The sequence below is a fragment of the Electrophorus electricus genome, chromosome 12 (genome assembly GCF_013358815.1).
Source record: "Electrophorus electricus isolate fEleEle1 chromosome 12, fEleEle1.pri, whole genome shotgun sequence".
NCBI classification, from domain to species: Eukaryota; Metazoa; Chordata; class Actinopteri; order Gymnotiformes; family Gymnotidae; genus Electrophorus; species Electrophorus electricus.
Genome location: NC_049546.1, coordinates 21,562,504 through 21,582,352, shown reverse-complemented (window position 1 = coordinate 21,582,352; position 19,849 = coordinate 21,562,504). Strand labels below are relative to the sequence as shown.

Below are 19,849 nucleotides of genomic sequence, written 5' to 3'. Positions count from 1 at the left end.
AGCCTTCCGCACGTACCGCGGGTCCTACAGATGCAATGCAGCGCTGCCTTTAGTCTCCTATTTCCGTCTACTAGAAGATCTGAGGGGTATCAAACTTCGTCATAATCAGCTGTTTATTCATTATAAGCGACATCTGTAAAATACAGTCACAAGTTCAAGAAAGAACAAGCCATCCATGAACACCCAGCTCGAAATACTGAACTATTTAATACACAAACCGTTTTTAATTTGCTTTTTGAATAACGTTAATATTTCTAATCGCTCATCAGGGTTCCTCTGCTATGTTAAGGGTATTTTCACTAGCGTATCTGTGAGATTTGATTTCGGGCCAGTAAAGCTCGTAACACGTTCGGATTAGACTGCGCCTTTTTCCCTGTTATGTTGAGGTTAGACAGTCTTCAGGCTGTGCGGCAATAGCGCCTCTCCCAGGTCCCAGTAACATTGACAACTATTGATGTTTTAAACTAAGAACTCTGGGGTGGCGGGTGTTAGCTAACGATTATTTGCTCAGTTGTATTTCTTATTGCATTTCTACTTCATAGCATACTAGTAAGGAAACCCAAAATTAATTGGACTTGTGCAATAACAATATATTCTAATTGTAGTTTGGGGGTCAACAGGGCCAGAGGCTTAACAATGCCCATGTTTCAGTGGAAACCAACAGCAAAGAGAGGAACTGCTGCTGCAAAAAAAAAGCCTGTGATGTACAGTACACACTCTGTTTCCCACTCTTACCTTTCATTTACTATGAAAACATTGGACTACATCACATTCATATACATAAACATATCTTTTGCCAAAGATATCTTTTGTCTTTTGTCAAAAGGTCCAGAAGAGAAATATGTTTAGTTATGGACTCGGAACTTATAGTAGTACTGTATAGGGCATTTGTTTCTCACATAAGCATTTATGTGAGAAAATATCTGAAATTATGCAACACTACCAGAGTCCAACTTTTTTTGTGAGTATTAAATGACCTTTGACAAACTAACTTTAAAAAAATCAATATACATAAACTGATTACAGTCTGTTGATTAAAACCTTAAATCATGCATTAAGCAGATCTGAGTGATGAAGCAAAGCAGGATCATGCAGATATTTATTCAGTCTTAAAGCTCAGGCCAAGGAAGCTTTGGTTTTGTTTGCGGCGTAAGGGCTGGAGATGTTGTGGGGCCAGAGGTCGTTGTTGACCCCCTCTGATCTGACCTCTCCCTCCCCCTGCTTCTCCTCCATCACCACCGTCATCACCATGTCTGGACCGAACACATCCGTGGCACGGTACGAGCGCGTTAGGCGACAGAAGGCAGAGTCAAAGGAGGAGGTGTCGTCGTCGAAGTCCTCGATCAGCCCCCGACGCAGGCGGCGGGCGGCCTTGACCTCATCCTCCAGCTCGGACACCAACTCCTTCACGTCACGGATCAGGGTCGATTTCAGACCAAACAGACACATCAGGAAGACCAAACCGGCGCATATGCCAGAGACAAAGTACAGAGCCACTCTCTCTGGAAGACCTTGAGGCCAAGGGCGAGAGAAAAGACAAGCCTCCAAATGAAACGTTTCGGGAGCTGATATATTCACTACACACCAGGAACTGATGGGGACATATGGAAAGAAACTGCACAGGCGTGTCTCATACCATTATTAAATTATTATTAATAAGGAAGCATACCCTATGCTGACTGCTGGTGTCAGTAAGTCATAACAAAAGAGGATAAAGCGGAAGTAGTTATTTTATTACAATATTCATACTTTGGGCCCTGGCCAGCTAACCTACCCTGGACTTGAGAAAAGATTTCCAAAGTGTTGGTGAAAATGTTTTGTGGCCTGTACACACCAGGGCCAGTGTACCAGCCACCTGCGGAGGGGGAAAGGGGAGGAGCCTCAGCAGCCAGCAGGACCATTATCAACCAATCACAACACAGCCAGTACCACCTTATCAGAAATCTGGGTAAAGCATGTCTCTTCTTTCTGTTCTTTACAGCCGTGATTATTTCACAAATATGTTTTAGAGTATGAGTTCTGCATTTTTAATGTAGCCTTTTTGGGTCATGGCAACAGCGAAGTAAAAAGAAGAAAATCTACAGACTGTCTAGGGGATCAAGACTATTATCGGACCTTCACAAAGATCATCACAGATTAATTTAAAATTAAAAGTTTTCATTAAAGGCATCTTTTAATATCCAAACAAATGTAGAGACCAAGAATAATAACATTAACAATAACAAGAAGTAACAGATTATAATTACTTAGAGAAACATAGAAAATATGTATCAAATGTTTACATTCTGCTACGTCTATACCGCTATGCGGTCAAAGAGCCACACTAAAACATGATGATGAAGTTGGAGATTAGAGTGGCTTCCCACTGTGTCACATTTCTGTGAATTAATCTACATAAATAAATGAGCAGCCTTATGATAGTTTAAACAAATAGATAATTAACCCATACTCATGTTTTTATGGAATATACAATAAATCTTAAAAAAATGTGGTTTTTTTGTAAATTAAACTACAATGAAAATTTGTGCAATGCCAGCCAGGTCTGTGTGCCTGCTGTTCCTGGGTAGTCCCCCCCACGTCTTACCGTGTGTGTAGTCGGAAAGTAGGAAGGGATCTGTGTCTCCGCGCCCCACGTCCTCCAGCAGGTATCTGGGAACTGAACCAGCAGTAACAAGACAGAGGCATCTATGATTATACCTATAACATCTATAATCTACAGCTACACGGCCTGGTGGAGGTCACGCATTCCTGGTTTTCTCTGGCCCGTGCTGCCGTTCACTCACCACACGTGAATGACACTCGCAGGTGCTTTCTGGTGCCGGGGAAGCAGGGGTCGCCAAAGTTCCCAACGTCTGCCAGCAGAGTGCAGTTGGTCTGGCCATGACACTTCCGCCACACCCTTCTCAAAGCTGACGGAGACAAGCACTCTGAAAGGAGGACACACGCTGAGCATTCATGCAAGAAAATGGGTTTTACTGTTTGATCTTTTTTTTTTTCTAATTTGAGTAATTTTTTGTTTTTTAGGCATTTTTTTATACAATTATCTAAAAGAAGACAACTTGTGTTCTAAAAGTGGATAGTGAAGTTTACTGAAAGATCACTGTACTACTCACACCTACTCTATAGGTCACTGTACTACTCACACCTACTCTATAGATCACTGTACTACTCACACCTACTCTATAGATCACTGTACTACTCACACCTACTCTATAGGTCACTGTACTACTCACACCTACTCTATAGGTCACTGTACTACTCACACCTACTCTATAGGTCACTGTACTACTCACACCTACTCTATAGGTCACTGTACTACTCACACCTACTCTATAGGTCACTGTACTACTCACACCTACTCTATAGGTCACTGTACTACTCACACCTACTCTATAGGTCACTGTACTACTCACACCTACTCTATAGGTCACTGTACTACTCACACCTACTCTATAGGTCACTGTACTACTCACACCTACTCTATAGGTCACTGTACTACTCACACCTACTCTATAGGTCACTGTACTACTCACACCTACTCTATAGGTCACTGTACTACTCACACCTACTCTATAGGTCACTGTACTACTCACACCTACTCTATAGGTCACTGTACTACTCACACCTACTCTATAGGTCACTGTACTACTCACACCTACTCTATAGGTCACTGTACTACTCACACCTACTCTATAGGTCACTGTACTACTCACACCTACTCTATAGGTCACTGTACTACTCACACCTACTCTATAGGTCACTGTACTACTCACACCTACTCTATAGGTCACTGTACTACTCACACCTACTCTATAGGTCACTGTACTACTCACACCTACTCTATAGGTCACTGTACTACTCACACCTACTCTATAGGTCACTGTACTACTCACACCTACTCTATAGATGTACCTAACAGGCTGCCATACATTTCACAACCAAGACTAAGTAATCTAACACTGCTGGCACCACAGTTGTATTCTGGAGTTCACTGACTGTCCCAGGGTCCTGTGTCTGTTGACTGACTGTCGCAGGGTCCTGTGTCTGTTGACTCACTATGTATATACAGAAAATATCCTTTTATTTACAACATTTTTTCTCCCAATATTAATTGTTTCCAGTTCCACCCACTATCTAACTAAGTCTCCCCTATCACCTATTAAAGGGGCCACGCCGGGAGGGTGAAAGCTAGCACACGCTTCATCCGACACACATGTAGCTGCTGCGTCTATTTGAGCTGCCAGCAGAGCGACATCACTGGAGATTCCGACACGTTTGGAAGAGAGCTCCAGCTCTGCCCATACCAGCAAGCAGACGCCCAGATTGGTTGGATCTGTGTTGATGGATGGGGGCGAAGGAAGCCGGCCAACCCACCCAGCGAACAAGGCCGGTTATGCTCTCTTGAACTCCCATCATGGGTATGACATCACTGGGGATTAAACCAGGGTTAGTGCCAGGGCTAGTAGGTAAGAGATGAAAGCGGCAACTGGAGGTATGGCATAACCATTCAGAGAGGTTCAGAGAGATTACCATCAGTCAGTGTCTGGGTAATCTGAACTGTCTGAAAATGGACTGGTAGATTATAGCTAAAGCTCTAGAGTAGGTGTACCTAATGAAGTGATTATTCAGCCTAAATTTAGTGTGATACAGGCTACAGCCCCTATTGGTATACCATATATTGCCCACTAGATGGCACAATTGAGAGATCAGAGTTCCAGACCCATGTCAGGCTTTATGTTGGCTCCCTGTGGGCATTCGAAGTTCTCGTTCTCCAGGTGGCCGAACGTGGCGGAGTAGATGGCCAAGACCGTGTCATTCTTACAGCTCAGACGCAGCCTCTCATTCTCACACACCGTCCTCAAACGGTGATGCACTAAAAACAAACAAACAAACAAAAAAAACCCAACAACAACAAAGAAACAAAGCCATTGCTCACTGATCATGCAGAAGCCACAGGGCTGAACCTGTGGGTGCAGGTGTGCTCTAACCTGGCCGGCACTTGTAGGAGACCATGATGTACTTGCTGGTTTTGGGGCAGGGATCCTCTCCGAAAACAGGACTCACTACAGGAATCTGACACGCCCTCTGGTCCTGGCACTCTGACATCACTTTCTACTCCCAGACGGAAAAACACAGTCGGGCCCGAACTCAGAGGCAACAATGGTATCTGGTGTCACGTTCTTAAACACACACGGCACACACACAAACCACGACGATGGCGAGAGAGGACTGCCTCGGAAGTGTCACCGGTGCAGGGTACCTGAAAGGCCGTGGCGGACATGCAGTCCGTGCTGTCCTCCGCGACCCCGGCGCTCGCGGCAGGACACAGGTGCTGGCTCGGAATACGCCGGCCGTAGAACGCAGACAAGACGGCCACGGCGGATCTGGAGGGGCACCTGATGGACAGTACCTCTCCCTCGCACGCGTGGGCCGTGTGGTTTCGCAGTACGGTGTGGAGGAAATCTGGGGAAAGGGGGTATAGGCTCGGACCGGTCTGTGTCAGCGCCAGGCACATGGACTGCTCACTCAAGCCCATTTACGGCTGCCAAGCACTCTGGACCACTGGTACTGACCGTCCATAGGCACTATACTGGGATGCCAGCACTAGCACGCCCAACCCAGCCAACTCACTCTTATCTTATCTTTTTATAGGTGTGGTGAGTAATTGTACTTGCTTACACACTGCACACCTCATAACACTAATAGAATTTTCAGGTTTTTAGCAGAAAACATATATAATAAGTCACAAGTACCATGTAAGATACATTAGTACTACATGGTACACATTAACATCAGTGTTTACTTTGGTTTGAACTGCAGAATATAAACGTCTGACGTGGTACACACACCCTCCTAACTTTGGTACAAACACCCTCCTAACTGGAACACACACCCTCCTAACTGGAACACACACCCTCCTAGCTGTGGTACACACACCCTCCTAACTGTGGTACACACACCCTCCTAGCTGTGGTACACACCCTCCTAACTATGGTACACACACCCTCCTAGCTGTGGTACCCTCACCCTCCTAGCTGTGGTACACACACCCTCCTAGCTGTGGTACACACACCCTCCTAGCTGTGGTACCCTCACCCTCCTAGCTGTGGTACACACACCCTCCTAGCTGTGGTACACACACCCTCCTAACTGTGGTACACACACCCTCCTAACTGTGGTACATACACCCTCCTAACTGTGGTACACACACCCTCCTAATTGTGGTACACACACCCTCCTAGCTGTGGTACACACCCTCCTAACTGTGGTACACACACCCTCCTAGCTGTGGTACACACACCCTCCTAGCTGTGGTACACTCACCCTCCCAACTGTGGTACACACACCCTTCTAACTATGGTACACACACCCTCCTAGCTGTGGTACACACCCTCCTAACTGTGGTACATACACCCTCCTAACTGTGGTACACACCCTCCTAACTGTGGTACACACCCTCCTAACTGTGGTACACACACTCTCCTAGCTGTGGTACACACACCCTCCTAGCTGTGGTACACACCCTCCTAATTGTGGTACACCCACCCTCCTAACTGTGGTACACCCCCTCCTAACTGTGGTACACACCCTCCTAACTGTGGTACACACCCTCCTAACTGTGGTACACACACCCTCCTAGCTGTGGTACACTCACCCTCCTAGCTGTGGTACACTCACCCTCCCAACTGTGGTACACACACCCTTCTAACTATGGTACACACATCCTCCTAGCTGTGGTACACACCCTCCTAACTGTGGTACACACACTCTCCTAGCTGTGGTACACACACCCTCCTAACTGTGGTACACACACCCTCCTAACTGTGGTACATACCCTCCTAGCTGTGGTTTCTTAGCTGTAATATTATTAACACGGAAGAATCATGTTAAACCCAGGCAAAATACGCACACACACACACGTACACAAAAGAAAAATCCTTACAAAGATATAAATACAATGAGCTATTCTTGACTAAAAATAACCCTCAAAACCATTATGGGTTACGAGAGTCAGGCACACAATGACACTAGAGAATGGAGATCCACCTGCTTGAGATCAGCGGATGTTTGTAAGCTGCAAACCTATTTATGATTGTTAAGATTATATTTATTGTAGAAATGCAGTAAAATTCGTCTCACAGTGTGTGAGGGAAACATCACATAAGACGTTCTGCCACTTCTCATAAACACCCTTTACTCTGTCCTATTCATATCAGATTCTGTGCGTTTTATAATGACCCTGTATAAACTGCATTACCCAGGGTGCATTACATGATGCTCACCTGTTCCCTGTCTTCTACAAGTCTTCTACCCAGTAGTCTACTAAACACAGGCTGGGAGCAGCAGGCTAATGTTAGGGCTACTCCTTGCAGCAAGGAGCCTGTACCACAGCTAGGTGTGTGTGTACTACCGCTGCCACAGCGAACTACCACGTTACAGTACCATCAGTAAAGATGAAAGATCCGACATGCATCTCACACACACACAAATACATACACGTACAAAGATATGTATGTCTGTACATCATTTATTTACAATTTTTTTTTTTTATGAATTATGTACACATACATAATATCTATGTAATTCTTATTATATATGATTTTAAAAATGATGGTTTGGCAAATAGTTTTCACTTTGAGTAAATAACTTTATATTGTGAACATCGGTGATATCTCCTAATATTTTATTCGCTGTAGAAAGTAAGCAGTGCTTAAGGATTTGCTGACACCGACCGACAGACATGCTACATGAATAACAGAAGTATGGGCAATTTTTTCTACTTCAGGAACTGAACCTATACACAGAATCCAATGTCCTTTGCAAGGACGGGGTTACCAGACTTTACACGGCAGCTTGTTAAACAGGCCATGAGGGGAACTGCCGCTCGGTCACCCTGACCCTGGTTCCCCTAAAGCAGACACAGCACAGCTGTCTCATACATGACGTGCGGGAGATAACTCATTTAATTCTGTCTCTCCTTTAGGGGGGAGTAACTTTCAGGCACGTACTGCTTTATCACATCACTAGGAAAATAAACCCAAGAAAAATAACGCAACGATAAACACATACCAGAGAAGCCTGGTGCGAGTAGAACATGGCGGAGGCTCAGCGCCAGCAGGAGAGCGAGAAAACACCAGGACCAGCCGGGGCTCCAGGGAGGTGCCATCGCTCCCAGGACGCATAACGGCCCTGGTTTAACACCACGGGACCAAACGTGCCTGCGCGCTGTCCTTGGACTTCTGACCAGGACAGGACGGTCAATGATACCATTGTACCAGGAGAAGAACAGACTCTTTTCATGGGCACTGGCACCACTGACCGTCTGGACGAACACTTTGGTTTGTGTGGCATTTTATTTATTGAGCAGCTTGTTTACATGTTTTTTTGTTCTTGTTTTTCTTCTCTTTTTAAGAGTCTCCTTCACTCTCAGCTAAGAAGGCCACAAGCTGGCTTTGATGTTGATGAGACATACGGAAGACATACAAACCCACATTCACATCACGTATGATTTTTAAATCCATCGTCCCACCTAATTCCCCATTCAGAGCTAATCCGCCTACACGGCCCGTAATCGTGTAACTCTTTCGGACTTTGGCTCCTCCTTCACTTGCTTTGGAAAGGACACAGTGCTCAGCAGCCCTGATGCCCAACCTGGGTTTTGTTCAGGGAAAGAAAGTGGAGGTTTTCCAGGCAGCTATCCCAGTCACTGATAACACACAGGAGAGAGATAAAGACTTCCTCTCGGCCTAACGGACGCGCCTTACTTTGGGCCGCACTCTCCGACACTTTTCCCTCATTCTTTCTTATTTGTTTCCCCTGTGTTTCCTTCTGTTCTTTTTGGAGTTTCCAGGGAAGATTCACTGTGATTCCTCCAGATACACAAGGCGGGGTAACTGACACAACCGCTTGCGATTTGCTGGGACGTTTGGCTTCTCGGTACGGTGAGGTGAAGTAGTGGAGTTTAGTCTCTCAATTCTTGTGAAATCTGTGTGGGACTCTTGAGGCCCATGTGTGATTAGGAAAGTCTGCATAGGCGAGGGGGTATTCTTTTCCCGGGAAGCGAGCATACTTCTCTAAGTGCAGCATCGCTTTATCTGCACTGAGCTCATAATCACACACACACACCCTCCCTCCCGAAGAAGAACAGCCCGTCTCCCTCGTCTCGCAGCTCCGCCGCCCGACAGAAATGCTCCTGAATGAAGTTCTCAGAAGTCCGAGGCGTGCCGCTAAAGTCTAGCGCGTTTGCTGAATGTTAACGACGCCATCAGAGCGGGAGCAACAGCCTGCCTCTCCACGGCGACCCCCTTGTTTGGCGGCCTGTGCAGTATGTGGATTCGTTCTGTGACGCCTGCCATTGTAGGTGCTGTGCAGCAGGGTTGTAGGATCACCTGGGTTCCAGTGTGTTGCTCATAGCGTGCGAGGGTAGGAGTTGGGGGGTAGATGGGATGGGGAGAGGGCAAGCGGTGGACTCGGAGCAAACTTTGCCCCGGCCGGCTTCCTGCACCGGCCTCATTCGTTTCCTGGATTTGTTTGGTCATTTCCAGTTCAAGGATTTCGTTTTGTTGCAGAGCCATCCATTTCACGCTGGAAATTCCCTGACGGTGAATATCTCTGTGAGCAGGGCGTCTGGCGAGAGCTTCAGCGCTCGGTGCCAGCTGAGACTGACTCGTGTTTTCTCTTTGTCTCCGTCCCCACTGGGACCGCGTTGCAAGCCGCTGAATTCCCCACAGCTGCCTTAAAGCAGAAGTGAAACCTTTACCCGTTTGGAGTATTCTGACATTTGGAGCAAGTTTGTCTTTGATTGTGTAGATACACAGTTTGATTGTTTCAGCACATTTATATTATTATTATTATTTTTAATTTATTTTCAGTTCATGAAGCTCATTACATTTACTGACATGGCTGCTATGTACACTGCTTCCATGGTAACAGTAAAGTAACATTTGACTTTCAATTGTTAGTTTGAGGTGATTCATTGCATCATGACCCACAAACTTCACCAATGACTCATGCTGTATGTGTAACTAGGGGTCTGCCCATTTCTATGAGTGGACAGCCTTCTTTGAGGTTAATCACCCAGCCTCCTCCTGCCTGTCCTAACCCTACCAAGTTCATCGCTCTCATGGCTGATATGAGAGGTCTGTTGTTTACAAAGATCCATCAGAAGCTTCTAGAAGGCCACCGCAGCCCACAGAAATACTATGCAGCTGTAATTAAAATCTGAATTTCAGTACCCTTAATAACTTTTACTACCCTTCAAAGTTAGGATGTACTTTTTTTATACGCCTGACACAGCAAAAAGTACATGAAATTTAAACATGTTGCTAGAAAAGCTTACAATGAATATAAATGAAGAGTTAAATGTCAAAGTTAGGTTGGGTTGATTGGATACTCTAAATTGTCCTGTGTGCATATATACATGTATGTCCAGCGATGGTTGCTGCCCTGTCCTGGTGTGAACCTCCCCCCGCTGCACCCAGCGCGGTCCCCAGGAGGCTGCGGTCTCTGATCCAGAGGACGCAGGGCGCAAACTGGCTGCCGCTTCTCGTCAGGTGTGTGTGTGTGTAAAAAAGAAGCGATATGTGTAAAGCGTCCTTGAGTTTGAGAAAGGCGCTACAGAAATGCAACTAATAATAACAAAAATAATAATAAAGCGACTTTGAGTGACTTATAGATGCCAGATCTGATCCTGTCCATCACACAGCTGTGAAGGTTTGCTTTGTTTTTCCATGTGCTGTAATGAATTAGGTAAGACAGGAGTGTATTGTGGAGGGGAACAGTGGTGTTTTGTGCTGAGAGTCACTGAGCTGCAGGCATCTGGAGCAGCATTACAGAGCGGGGACAGTCAGTGCGGGGACGGCCCCACGTCAGGTGTTATGGCCGCTAACACAACCAGCCGGCTCCAAACGTACGTCCTCGTGCTGACGTCTCTCTCCATGTACTTATTAAATAAACGTGGTTTGGAAAATGCTTGTCACTTTGAGTAAATAACTTTATAGTGGGAGCATTAGTGAAATCTCCTAATATCTTTGAATCAAAGTAGAATTTCAATCATTCTTAATGATTACTGAGCTATTTTTGTGCTCTCACACCACTTGGCAGGCAGTTTATATGAAGAGAAGCCACACCCATCCACCCATCTTCCTGCCCCCTTTCAGTTAAAGTCTGAAGGAGCAGAAAGCTACACCGTCAGCTGCGAGTTCAGTCAGTCTTCCACACAGCCACACGACCACAAGGAGCTGTCTTCTCAAAAGTGTGCAAACGAAGATCTCCAGGGGGATTTTCCAGTCACAGGCAGCCTGTGGGATAAACTTGTACAGAGTTCTGGACTAACTGGGATTGTGCTCACAGAAGAATGGCCCTGCAACAGAACTCGGACAGAGAACCCAGCATTGAACTCTTCATAAAGGTCAGTGGTGGAATGAAATATGGGTCAAAGCTTTAGGGCAGGAACGAGAATTTCATGGACAAAAAAAGATCAATCAGTATTTGAACAGTATATGTCAGAAAAGTAAGGGAAAGTTTTGATCGGTTTTATAGTGGAGACACAATTCCCCCTACACCTGTCACCGATTCAGTTCAGTTTACATTCTTTAATGTCTTTTACTTTTCAGACCTTATCTTTTAAATAGCTGTTGCTACAGGAACAGTTCAGTTTCATTTCTAATTCAAAGAGGAAAGTCACACCGTTATCCTGACAGCAGTGTCAGGCGTTGACGTGTTCTCCCGAGCGGACGAGAGGCACTGGTTTGGCACGCCCCTGGGCTCTGTGCTGAGATTTGTAGGCTGTTTATCAGTGCACTCCGTGTAAAGGGACAGAGAGCCACTTTATGGGCACTGGGAACCTGAATTTTACATTCGTGTCCCTGCGTTGCCGTGTTTACGTACAGCCCTGCAGCACAGGGCGCAGTTAAACTCCCTTCTGTCTTTATCATGCTGCACACACTTCTCAAGGAAGGGGGCAGGGCATAGCGAGGGTCTTATCACCTGACTTGCACACAGGGAGAAGGGAGCTGAAGAATTTTAGCCCCTCCATGAAGGGGACACACCCATACACACACGTGTAAATGCCCCATACTTGGAGAATACTGCTAAGTATTTAACATCAGGTTGTAGGTGTTTTCATGGATTTTTAGTTTGTCTTGAATTTTATTGATGGTGGTGTTTCATTGACAACTTTTCTTGGATATTTAATGAATATGTCATTTATTTTATTTTCCTTGTATGTTTGCGATCTTCTATAAGTTGGTCACTTGTGCTGCTGCCTGCCTTGGCCAGGGTTGAACTTCTAAGAGATTTTTAATGTCAAAAACTTGTCCTGATTAAATAAAGGTTATTAATAATAAAACAAACAATAATAAACTGTTGGATACAGAGATGTATTTGCTTATCAGATACACAGCCTTGTTGTTAGTCACAGTGTTCAGATCACAGGCTTCGATGTCACTGCCTGGTTTGTTTTTTATGTTTTGGGTGTACATGTTTCGAGTCTCAGTGAGACAATGTCTGCTTTTCCTTTCTTTGGAATAGATCCTTTAAATAGACTCACAGCCTAAGCATGTGTACACACACACACACGCATGCATGCACGCACACACACATACGTGAGCAGAGGGTGAACACATGCCTATTTTGGTCTCCTTTCTTTGAGGATGGGAGTGGCTGGATAGTGGATTGTGATTTCACTCAGAATGATAAATTGGGAATTGGGTACATTGTGAATTTTTCCATTTATTGCATTGATTGTGCACACTGTGTGTTTGGCGTACATGGTGTGGTTGCCAGTTCTGCTCCTTCTTCCTTTAAAGTCAGGGCTTATAAAGTCCTCTGTTACACAATCCAGGAAGCTCTTGTGCTGGGCTGTGGGACTGCCACCTTTTAATTGTGCTCTGCATCTCCAGGTGGGGGTTTAACTGTGCTCTGCGTCTCCAGGTGGGGGTTTAACTGTGCTCTGCGTCTCCAGGTGGGGGTTTAACTGTGCTCTGCATCTCCAGGTGGGGGTTTAACTGTGCTCTGCGTCTCCAGGTGGGGGTTGAACTGTGCTCTGCGTCTCCAGGTGGGGGTTGAACTGTGCTCTGTGTCTCCAGGCAGGTCATGATGGGGAGAACGTAGGGAACTGTCCTTTCTGTCAGAGCCTCTTTATGGTTCTGTGGCTGAAAGGAGTCAAATTCACCGTGACCACAGTGGACATGAGGAAGTAAGTGTCACCATCTGACCCAGGCCTGGCCCCACCATCTTCTCACTTACGAGGACTGAAGCACAGAGAGAATATGGTGCAGAAAAGTGAGAAGGATGTTCAGGTTGGGAAGGGCCCAGAAACACACAGGAGCCCAGTCAGTTATTTGAAACTTTGTTTGCTTTAAGCAAATCAGCTCACTGTGGGCGACTTCTAAGGAGGAAGCGTCCGTCCCACATCCGTGTGCTCAGCAATAATGAGTCATGAAATGCCTCAAAAACACATTCATCACCACTGGCCTCATTCAGAAACACGTAAACACGGAGCGGGGGGTGTGACCGTCGACGCCCTCCACAGCTTGGGCCTCAATATGACTCCCACTCTGCCTGTGTAGGAAGCCGGAGGAGCTGAAAGATTTGGCCCCGGGGACTAACCCCCCTTTCCTCTTATACAACGGCACCCTCAAGACCGACTTCATCAAGATCGAAGAGTTCCTGGAGACAACCCTTGCCCCTCCCAGGTACCCTGGCCGAGGTGACCTCATCCCTCACCCCCACCCACGGCACTCTCAAGCATGACTTTTTGGTCAGTGCTGATTAACATGACGTTCCTCGTTATGCACCACTATCACAGTGACCGGTCCTGTGTACATGTCAGAGCACCCAGACAGCCAGGCTTGATCTGCAGCTGATACGACTGACCTGCTGTACCCTGTCCTCAGGTACCCCCACCTCAGTCCACTCAATAAGGAGTCCTATGACGTGGGTGCTGACATTTTTGCCAGGTTCTCTGCCTACATCAAGAACAGTCCCAACAACAGCAGTAAGTGGTTCCCTGTTATCACAGGTGATCTGGTTACACCTGTGTATGACTGTGCTTGTTAGTGGAATATACGGAGTATTAATCAGACCCTTTCTGTGCTTTACTAAGATTCTGTGCTTTCTACAACATACTAATATACAAGAACAGTGAAAACTAATCCGGATTCTTTGACTTCACAGTACAAGAGCAGGCTTTGCTCAGGGAGTTCAAACGTCTGGATATTTATCTAAACACACCACTTCCAGAGGAGGTGGACCACAACTCCACAGAGGAGATCATTTCTAAGAGGAAGTATCTCGACGGCAACCGCCTGACACTGGCAGACTGTAACTTGTTGCCCAAACTACATGTCATCAAGGTGAGACACCTAAATTGCATACGCTTGACAAAAAGCATTAGTTCTGCATGTTTTATGGCATGAGTGCACAGTGGCTGTTAGACTCCTTCGCCATTTGCTATGTCAGCATGTACAAGACAGATGCGTTTGATATCTGGCACGCTCAGGGTAGATTTTTTGATAGCATACCGTAAAAATGAACCCAAAGCCAAACCGAATAAAACAATGTTTAGTATTTATTTCTGTTTCTTTCGCTTTCTCGTTTTGAAGGTGGCGGCCAAAAAGTACTGTAACTTTGACATTCCTGCTCACCTGACCGGAGTCCAGCAATACCTGCGGAGCGCCTACGAGAGAGAAGAGTTCAGTCAGACGTGCCCAGCCAGCACTGAGATCGAGAGAGCGTATCTCAGCGTGGCTAACAAGAGGACGTAGAGTCCCAGCACAGCCCTGAACGGGAACGCAAGCCGTCCTGCGTCACCACGGCTGCTGCGCACCGCATGGGGAGGAGGTCATTCTGACATAACTCTGCAAATATGTTTTAATCAAAGTGTCAGGTTCAGGGTAAGTTGACTGAAATGAGTATTTTGTAAGAATACATTTTGATCTTATTCACTGGGATTATAATCCCAATTCCAAGAATACTAACTAACCACAAATGTTCGTTAAAGGTGGGGAATATGTTTATTTGTCAGCAGGCATGTCAGACCTTTAAAATGTTAATCCCGGCCTAATTCTCTGGTTTACCCCTTTTTAATTGGCCATATGTGCACTGTACATCAAGTGTGTTTTGCTTTGTCTATAGTGTATATATGTATTTTAATGCAATCTAAATCATAAAGTGTACATATTATGTATATACATAGTGATGTGTATACATATCTTATGTACTGTATTATTTTAATATAGCAAAGTAATTAATTGTACAATTAATTGTAAAACACCTTGACTTAAACCCAAACATTTCATGTGATTCATATAATTCACATCTTCACATTTAATGGTTGTATTGTAGGGAAGGTTATAAACCAGTATACATATAGACTCGATGCTCAAGGGGGAAAAAAGGGTTTAAATACGTTGTGTTTTACAATTTAATTAAAAATAAAAATACTTTTATACACATCAAACATTTTGTACCTATCATTATCTCCAGTTGTGTGTTAACATACATGCTGTGAAGAATACAGAGACTAATCAGATTCCCTGGAAAATTCTTCTAACGCTTGCGTAATGGCACAGTGCTGGTCTCAGGCATAAAAAATCCCCCAGAACACGTTTCCACTTTTTCATTTCACAGGTCGGCTGTGTTTGGTTTGATTGAAAACATGTACGTTTTAGTGAGCATGAATAGATTAATGCGCACATTGTCAGAGGGCTGTTGGAGTGACATTTAATGGAGAAGACAAACACTGGGACCTCATTTGTTGAAGCAGAGAGGGTGTGGTGGGTTGTTCCTCCGTAATTCCTAAACGATTACCTTCTAATTTGTTACGCAATACTTCCAGAAACAGGCTGTCGGGGAGAAACAGAGAAAAAGGCTTTACTCTTAGGCACTGCAGGCATTTTTCTCTTGCATTTTTTATTTATCTAGTGCTTAGATTTTGCTTTGGCTTGGTACAGAAGCCGGATATGAGTTTGTGTGCCACTGATCCTGATTAATCCTCCGCAGAACAAGGCGATTATCTCTCTAGACCTTCACAGATGCCTCCGATACAAACCGTGTCTGTTCCACTTCACACATTTCTGTTATGCACAGGCTTCTAAGTGTGTGCATTTTCATCCTGGTATACAGAATTATAATTATTTTGCCATCTTTCTGGAAGGGTGGCAAGTCTCACCTCTCTTGTTGGGTTTGGGTAAATTCTGCTCAGTCCGGAGGAAGCCTTGAGAGCGCAGTTTGTCGGCTGCTCCTAGCTTCATGAGTGCTGCCTTTAAAACCTCCCCCTGAGAGACAGTTGTTACTGACGTCACGGCACTGGGAGAACAGCCACTGTGCAGCAACAATGACAGCAAGATCGTCTCACAAGCAAGCGAGTCTTACCACACGAGTCCTTTTCTCCTGCTGAAGAGGCTCTTTTGCTCCTATGACAGGCAGAAAACAGGCAGGTTTCAGTCATGGAGAAAATTGAGAGACCACTGGCCTCCTGTCTGGAACAATTTACACAGAAAACATTCATTTCCTCTCACCTATAGGCCAAGAGCCTGTGTCTCTTTCTTGCTGGAGTAAAACTGGAAAGATGTTTTGAATTTCTCCTTGTTCGTTTAGGTCATCTTTCTGCCTGACCTCCACCTCTGCCACGAGTTTCTGAAAGAGTTCTGGTAGAACGATAAAGCACCGTTAATCTACCATCTAATCTACACGTTATTCTCCCAGATAATTTACATATTGTAACCAGCACTAGCAAATGACAAGTGCTGAGGTGCAAGCATTTGCAGTAATGCTAGACTGGGGTGAAGGGATTCATATCTATATGACTTCCAGCTCCATCTTTGAGTCCTGCAGAAATGGACTGTAATTACCACAGAATCCAAGGAAGGCTCCAATAACCTCAGGCAATTAAACCACAAATAGTATTAGAACACTATTTACATTTTAATTCATGTATATTATAATGAATGAATGTACATTATGTAAATATTATTTATATTATTTTGTAAAGGTATTTGGATGCTCCAAAGTCATTTTGTATTCATCTAAATGTAATTCCATGGCCAAGAACAAAGAAATGTCATTGTGATGTGCACAATGTAAAAATCTCTAAAGGTTTAACCAAGAGAAATGTTAAAAAAAAAAATTTAAAAAGTGCCTTGGTTTGTCCTTCAAAACAATGACCAAGCAAAAGCCTGCGCTTACCTTCCTGTGGTGTCAGGGCTGAATCAGAGAGCAACGGCAGGGCACGAACTGCAGAAAAGGCCACAGCCAGAATGTAGAGCAATGCCCCCGACCGCATGATGAGAAGACCTTCGCTCACTGGAGTGTCCGCTACAGTCCTGCGGCTGGACCACGTAGGTTTTATACCTTCCAAAGCCATCCATCCCGGATGGATCAATATTGCTTGTGTCAGCCCATCAGAGTGTAAATGGTTTTGACGCGACGGCACTCTCGTCATCGACGCAATTCAGGGTGTGCTGGCAATTGGTAGGAGGCCTATCTCTGCTTGCACAGTGGGTCCTGACAAATGTTTACTCTCCCCTGCCAATCTGGAGCCACTCAGCCATCTCACATTGTTTACGTTCTGCAGGGTTCTTCGGAGGTATTGGGCATGTGCTTCATCTCACAAAAAGGAATATCACTGTCTTCATCAGGGCTTCAAAGATGCGTTCTAGTGTAGAGTGGAGACGTCGTTTGTTAGGTAATGGTGTTTGTTCGGTAATGGAATTAGGTAATGGTGTTAGGTAATGGTGTTTGTTCGGTAATGGAATTAGGTAATGGTGTTAGGTAATGGTGTTTGTTAGGTAATGGTGTTAGTTAGGCAATGGTGTTGGGTAATGGTGTTTGCTTCTTTTCTTATTAGACTTGTATTTTCCTCTATGGATGTTTAGCTCTTCTAAAGCATTTCTTTTCTAATCAAGTAGAAAGAGATTTTTGAGTAAGAAGGATGTGAGAAGCATTATCAGAAGGACTGAAGGATAAAATGTTCATTTTAGGTTTGGCTGAAATATCTTCTTACCAGTTTGTTGTAGCCCTCTGGAGTATCTGACCATGCCAGTGAGATCAAACCACCTGACTGCTTCAGGATGTTACAGCATAAAAACACGACTGATTATTGCTGTCAACTTGTGTTGAAAATGCTGGTTTCAAATGTCATTCTAGATTTTGTTTGCTGTCAATAGATCAAGTAGAAACTGTAGACAATTAAATAGTTGCATGTAGTTTGATTTTATCTTAATTTTACATATTCACATTTGCAATCTGTGTTTTCATTTTCAGTCTTTAAAATGCTTCATTGAATATGTTTTGTTTTTTATAGTAAAATAAATTCTACATTTTTCAAATCTGATTTTATGTGGGGGGTTTTTGTGTGTGTGTGTTTTCTTTTTTTTGGGGGTCCAATATGTTGATCATGTCAAAGTGAAAAAATAACCCACCTGTCAGGTTATATAGATGCTATTGTGCTGAAAAAAAGATACTGAACATTGGCATAGTAAACATTATTTTTTAGGTGGTATATAAAATCAAACTCAGAGGTATTCAAAAACGGCTAAAATATCCCAAGTCTCTTAAGGGTGAAAGGTATCTGGGTCATATTTCCTCCTGACACATTTAAATAGGGCTGATAATCCTAAAATAGATACACACAGGCCTTATGAGCCTGGTGACATTTGAGTCGAGTCATTGCTATTGCGTCGCTCAGCTATATTTGTCAAAGTGAAGGGTGTAGCATGCAGCATAAGAGCGTGGTGTCAGACAAACAACACCACACAGTGATGGACAAGGCTGTCCGTAGGGTTCTGAAATTGCGCCTGAAAGTATCAGACACCGCTAATACGTCTTATCCGTCCGATTCTTGATTCTTGTGTCGAGGTTAATAACATGAAAGCATGACAAAGGTAAAACCTTTACAAGTCCTGGATACACAAATAATTCATCTTATTGTGAAGTGTGTAAGTACATTTGAAGCAATAGTGGCTCTTAGTGCTGTCTCTAAGCACACTCTGGAGGTGTAGTTTTCCCTTCGGTTTAATCTCATTTTAGTTTAATCTCATTTAAATTTAAACTCAAACGTGTCTGGAATATTGGTGTTGCAGTGCTGTTGTTTCTTTCATCTGGTGTGATACTACCCCTAAGGCCATTTTGGTGGGTAGAAGCTCTTACATAAGCACATGCACCGAGTCCTCTAGAACTGTCTCCAGGTCACAGGATGTACAGCTAGAGGTCAGGGTGTCCAGTGTGAGGAAGGGAAACACATACCTCGTGCTCTAGCATGCTGGGTAATATGTTAATATGTCCTGATTTAAAGGAGCAATCAGTCATTTTTATGACCATAAAAGAGCAAACAATATTTTCCTTTTTTTCTATTAAGTGAGAATCAGATTGTTTTGTAGTCCTCAAAGGAGCCAGTTTAAGCTCCATAGAGTGGGTCCCCCACATGCAGTTGGCCATATTTTAAACAGATTCAGAACAGAATGTCTGATATATCCAGTCCACTGGGAGTCAGTATAATGGCTCTTTCATAATGTGAAGAAGAATCAATGGGAAAATGACTTATAGCTCCTTTAAACAATAATGAGCTGACCAAGTATTCCTTTTCTCTCTTACTGCCAGTAAAGTGAGTGTACACACTGGCGCTCATGCAGTTTCCTGCTTACATCTAGAACATTACAGTGGAATAAAGTGAAGCAAAAGGTGTATTGTACTGCACCAAACCTGTTTAATTATGCTCTCAACAACATACAGTTTCATATTCTTTAGGAATGCAGGTAAAATTGTTACAGAGGTGAAGTCTTATCAGGCGTGCCCTAAATTACTTGAGGGTGAAAGTAAATTTTTTTTTTTTTGATTTCCAGTGCCT

At 44.4% G+C, this 19,849-nt stretch overlaps 3 protein-coding genes across 6 annotated transcripts; 1 reads left to right on the top strand and 2 right to left on the bottom strand.

Annotated features, from left to right (window-relative positions):
• Nucleotides 1-99: 99 nt before the first annotated feature.
• Nucleotides 100-10,874, bottom strand: si:ch73-335m24.2 (protein eva-1 homolog C). 3 transcript variants are annotated; one of them, XM_027024064.2, is made up of 8 exons: nt 8,071-10,874; nt 5,261-5,463; nt 4,989-5,112; nt 4,721-4,873; nt 2,784-2,909; nt 2,585-2,656; nt 1,775-1,855; nt 100-1,511 (listed from the first exon to the last, which is right to left on the bottom strand). In XM_027024064.2, exons 1-8 carry the CDS (start codon nt 8,165-8,167, stop codon nt 1,117-1,119), a joined length of 1,251 nt encoding a protein of 416 aa, XP_026879865.2. In that variant the 5' UTR covers nt 8,168-10,874; the 3' UTR covers nt 100-1,116. The 3 variants fall into 3 exon arrangements, with proteins under 3 accessions (XP_026879865.2, XP_026879864.2, XP_026879866.2); XM_027024063.2 differs by having other exon boundaries at nt 2,784-2,927; nt 8,071-10,866; XM_027024065.2 differs by lacking the exon at nt 1,775-1,855 and having other exon boundaries at nt 2,784-2,927; nt 8,071-10,861.
• Nucleotides 10,875-11,163: 289 nt separating this feature from the next.
• On the top strand, nt 11,164-15,463 carry clic2 (chloride intracellular channel 2). The gene is made up of 6 exons (XM_035532075.1): nt 11,164-11,410; nt 13,089-13,198; nt 13,572-13,697; nt 13,899-13,999; nt 14,179-14,357; nt 14,607-15,463. Exons 1-6 carry the CDS (start codon nt 11,357-11,359, stop codon nt 14,766-14,768), a joined length of 732 nt encoding a protein of 243 aa, XP_035387968.1. The 5' UTR covers nt 11,164-11,356; the 3' UTR covers nt 14,769-15,463.
• A 103-nt stretch (nt 15,464-15,566) lies between these two features.
• Nucleotides 15,567-18,271, bottom strand: urp1 (urotensin-related peptide 1). Of its 2 annotated transcripts, XM_035532077.1 has the most exons (5): nt 17,191-18,271; nt 16,524-16,652; nt 16,378-16,418; nt 16,175-16,280; nt 15,567-15,848 (listed from the first exon to the last, which is right to left on the bottom strand). In XM_035532077.1, the coding sequence occupies exons 1-5, from the start codon at nt 17,444-17,446 to the stop codon at nt 15,817-15,819; spliced, it is 564 nt and encodes a 187-aa protein (XP_035387970.1). In that variant the 5' UTR covers nt 17,447-18,271; the 3' UTR covers nt 15,567-15,816. The 2 variants fall into 2 exon arrangements, with proteins under 2 accessions (XP_035387970.1, XP_035387969.1); XM_035532076.1 differs by having other exon boundaries at nt 15,567-16,280.
• Nucleotides 18,272-19,849: the final 1,578 nt, after the last annotated feature.

What these genes read in the sequence shown, in the direction of transcription:
- si:ch73-335m24.2 (XM_027024063.2), bottom strand. Translation starts at nt 8,167, where the DNA reads ATGGCACCTCCCTGGAGCCCCGGCTGGTCCTGGTGTTTTCTCGCTCTC. An exon ending in ACTCGCACCAGGCTTCTCTG is followed by an intron (nt 5,464 to 8,070) that starts GTATGTGTTTAT and finishes CCCTTTCCCCAG; the next exon opens with ATTTCCTCCACACCGTACTG. An exon ending in CAACATAAAGCCTGACATGG is followed by an intron (nt 2,928 to 4,720) that starts GTCTGGAACTCT and finishes TCCTCCTTTCAG; the next exon opens with AGTGCTTGTCTCCGTCAGCT.
- clic2 (XM_035532075.1), top strand. Translation starts at nt 11,357, where the DNA reads ATGGCCCTGCAACAGAACTCGGACAGAGAACCCAGCATTGAACTCTTC. An exon ending in GCATTGAACTCTTCATAAAG is followed by an intron (nt 11,411 to 13,088) that starts GTCAGTGGTGGA and finishes CTGTGTCTCCAG; the next exon opens with GCAGGTCATGATGGGGAGAA. An exon ending in GAACAGTCCCAACAACAGCA is followed by an intron (nt 14,000 to 14,178) that starts GTAAGTGGTTCC and finishes TTGACTTCACAG; the next exon opens with TACAAGAGCAGGCTTTGCTC.
- urp1 (XM_035532076.1), bottom strand. Translation starts at nt 17,446, where the DNA reads ATGACGAGAGTGCCGTCGCGTCAAAACCATTTACACTCTGATGGGCTG. An exon ending in CACAGGCTCTTGGCCTATAG is followed by an intron (nt 16,419 to 16,523) that starts GTGAGAGGAAAT and finishes TGCCTGTCATAG; the next exon opens with GAGCAAAAGAGCCTCTTCAG. An exon ending in AGGAGAAAAGGACTCGTGTG is followed by an intron (nt 16,281 to 16,377) that starts GTAAGACTCGCT and finishes ACTGTCTCTCAG; the next exon opens with GGGGAGGTTTTAAAGGCAGC.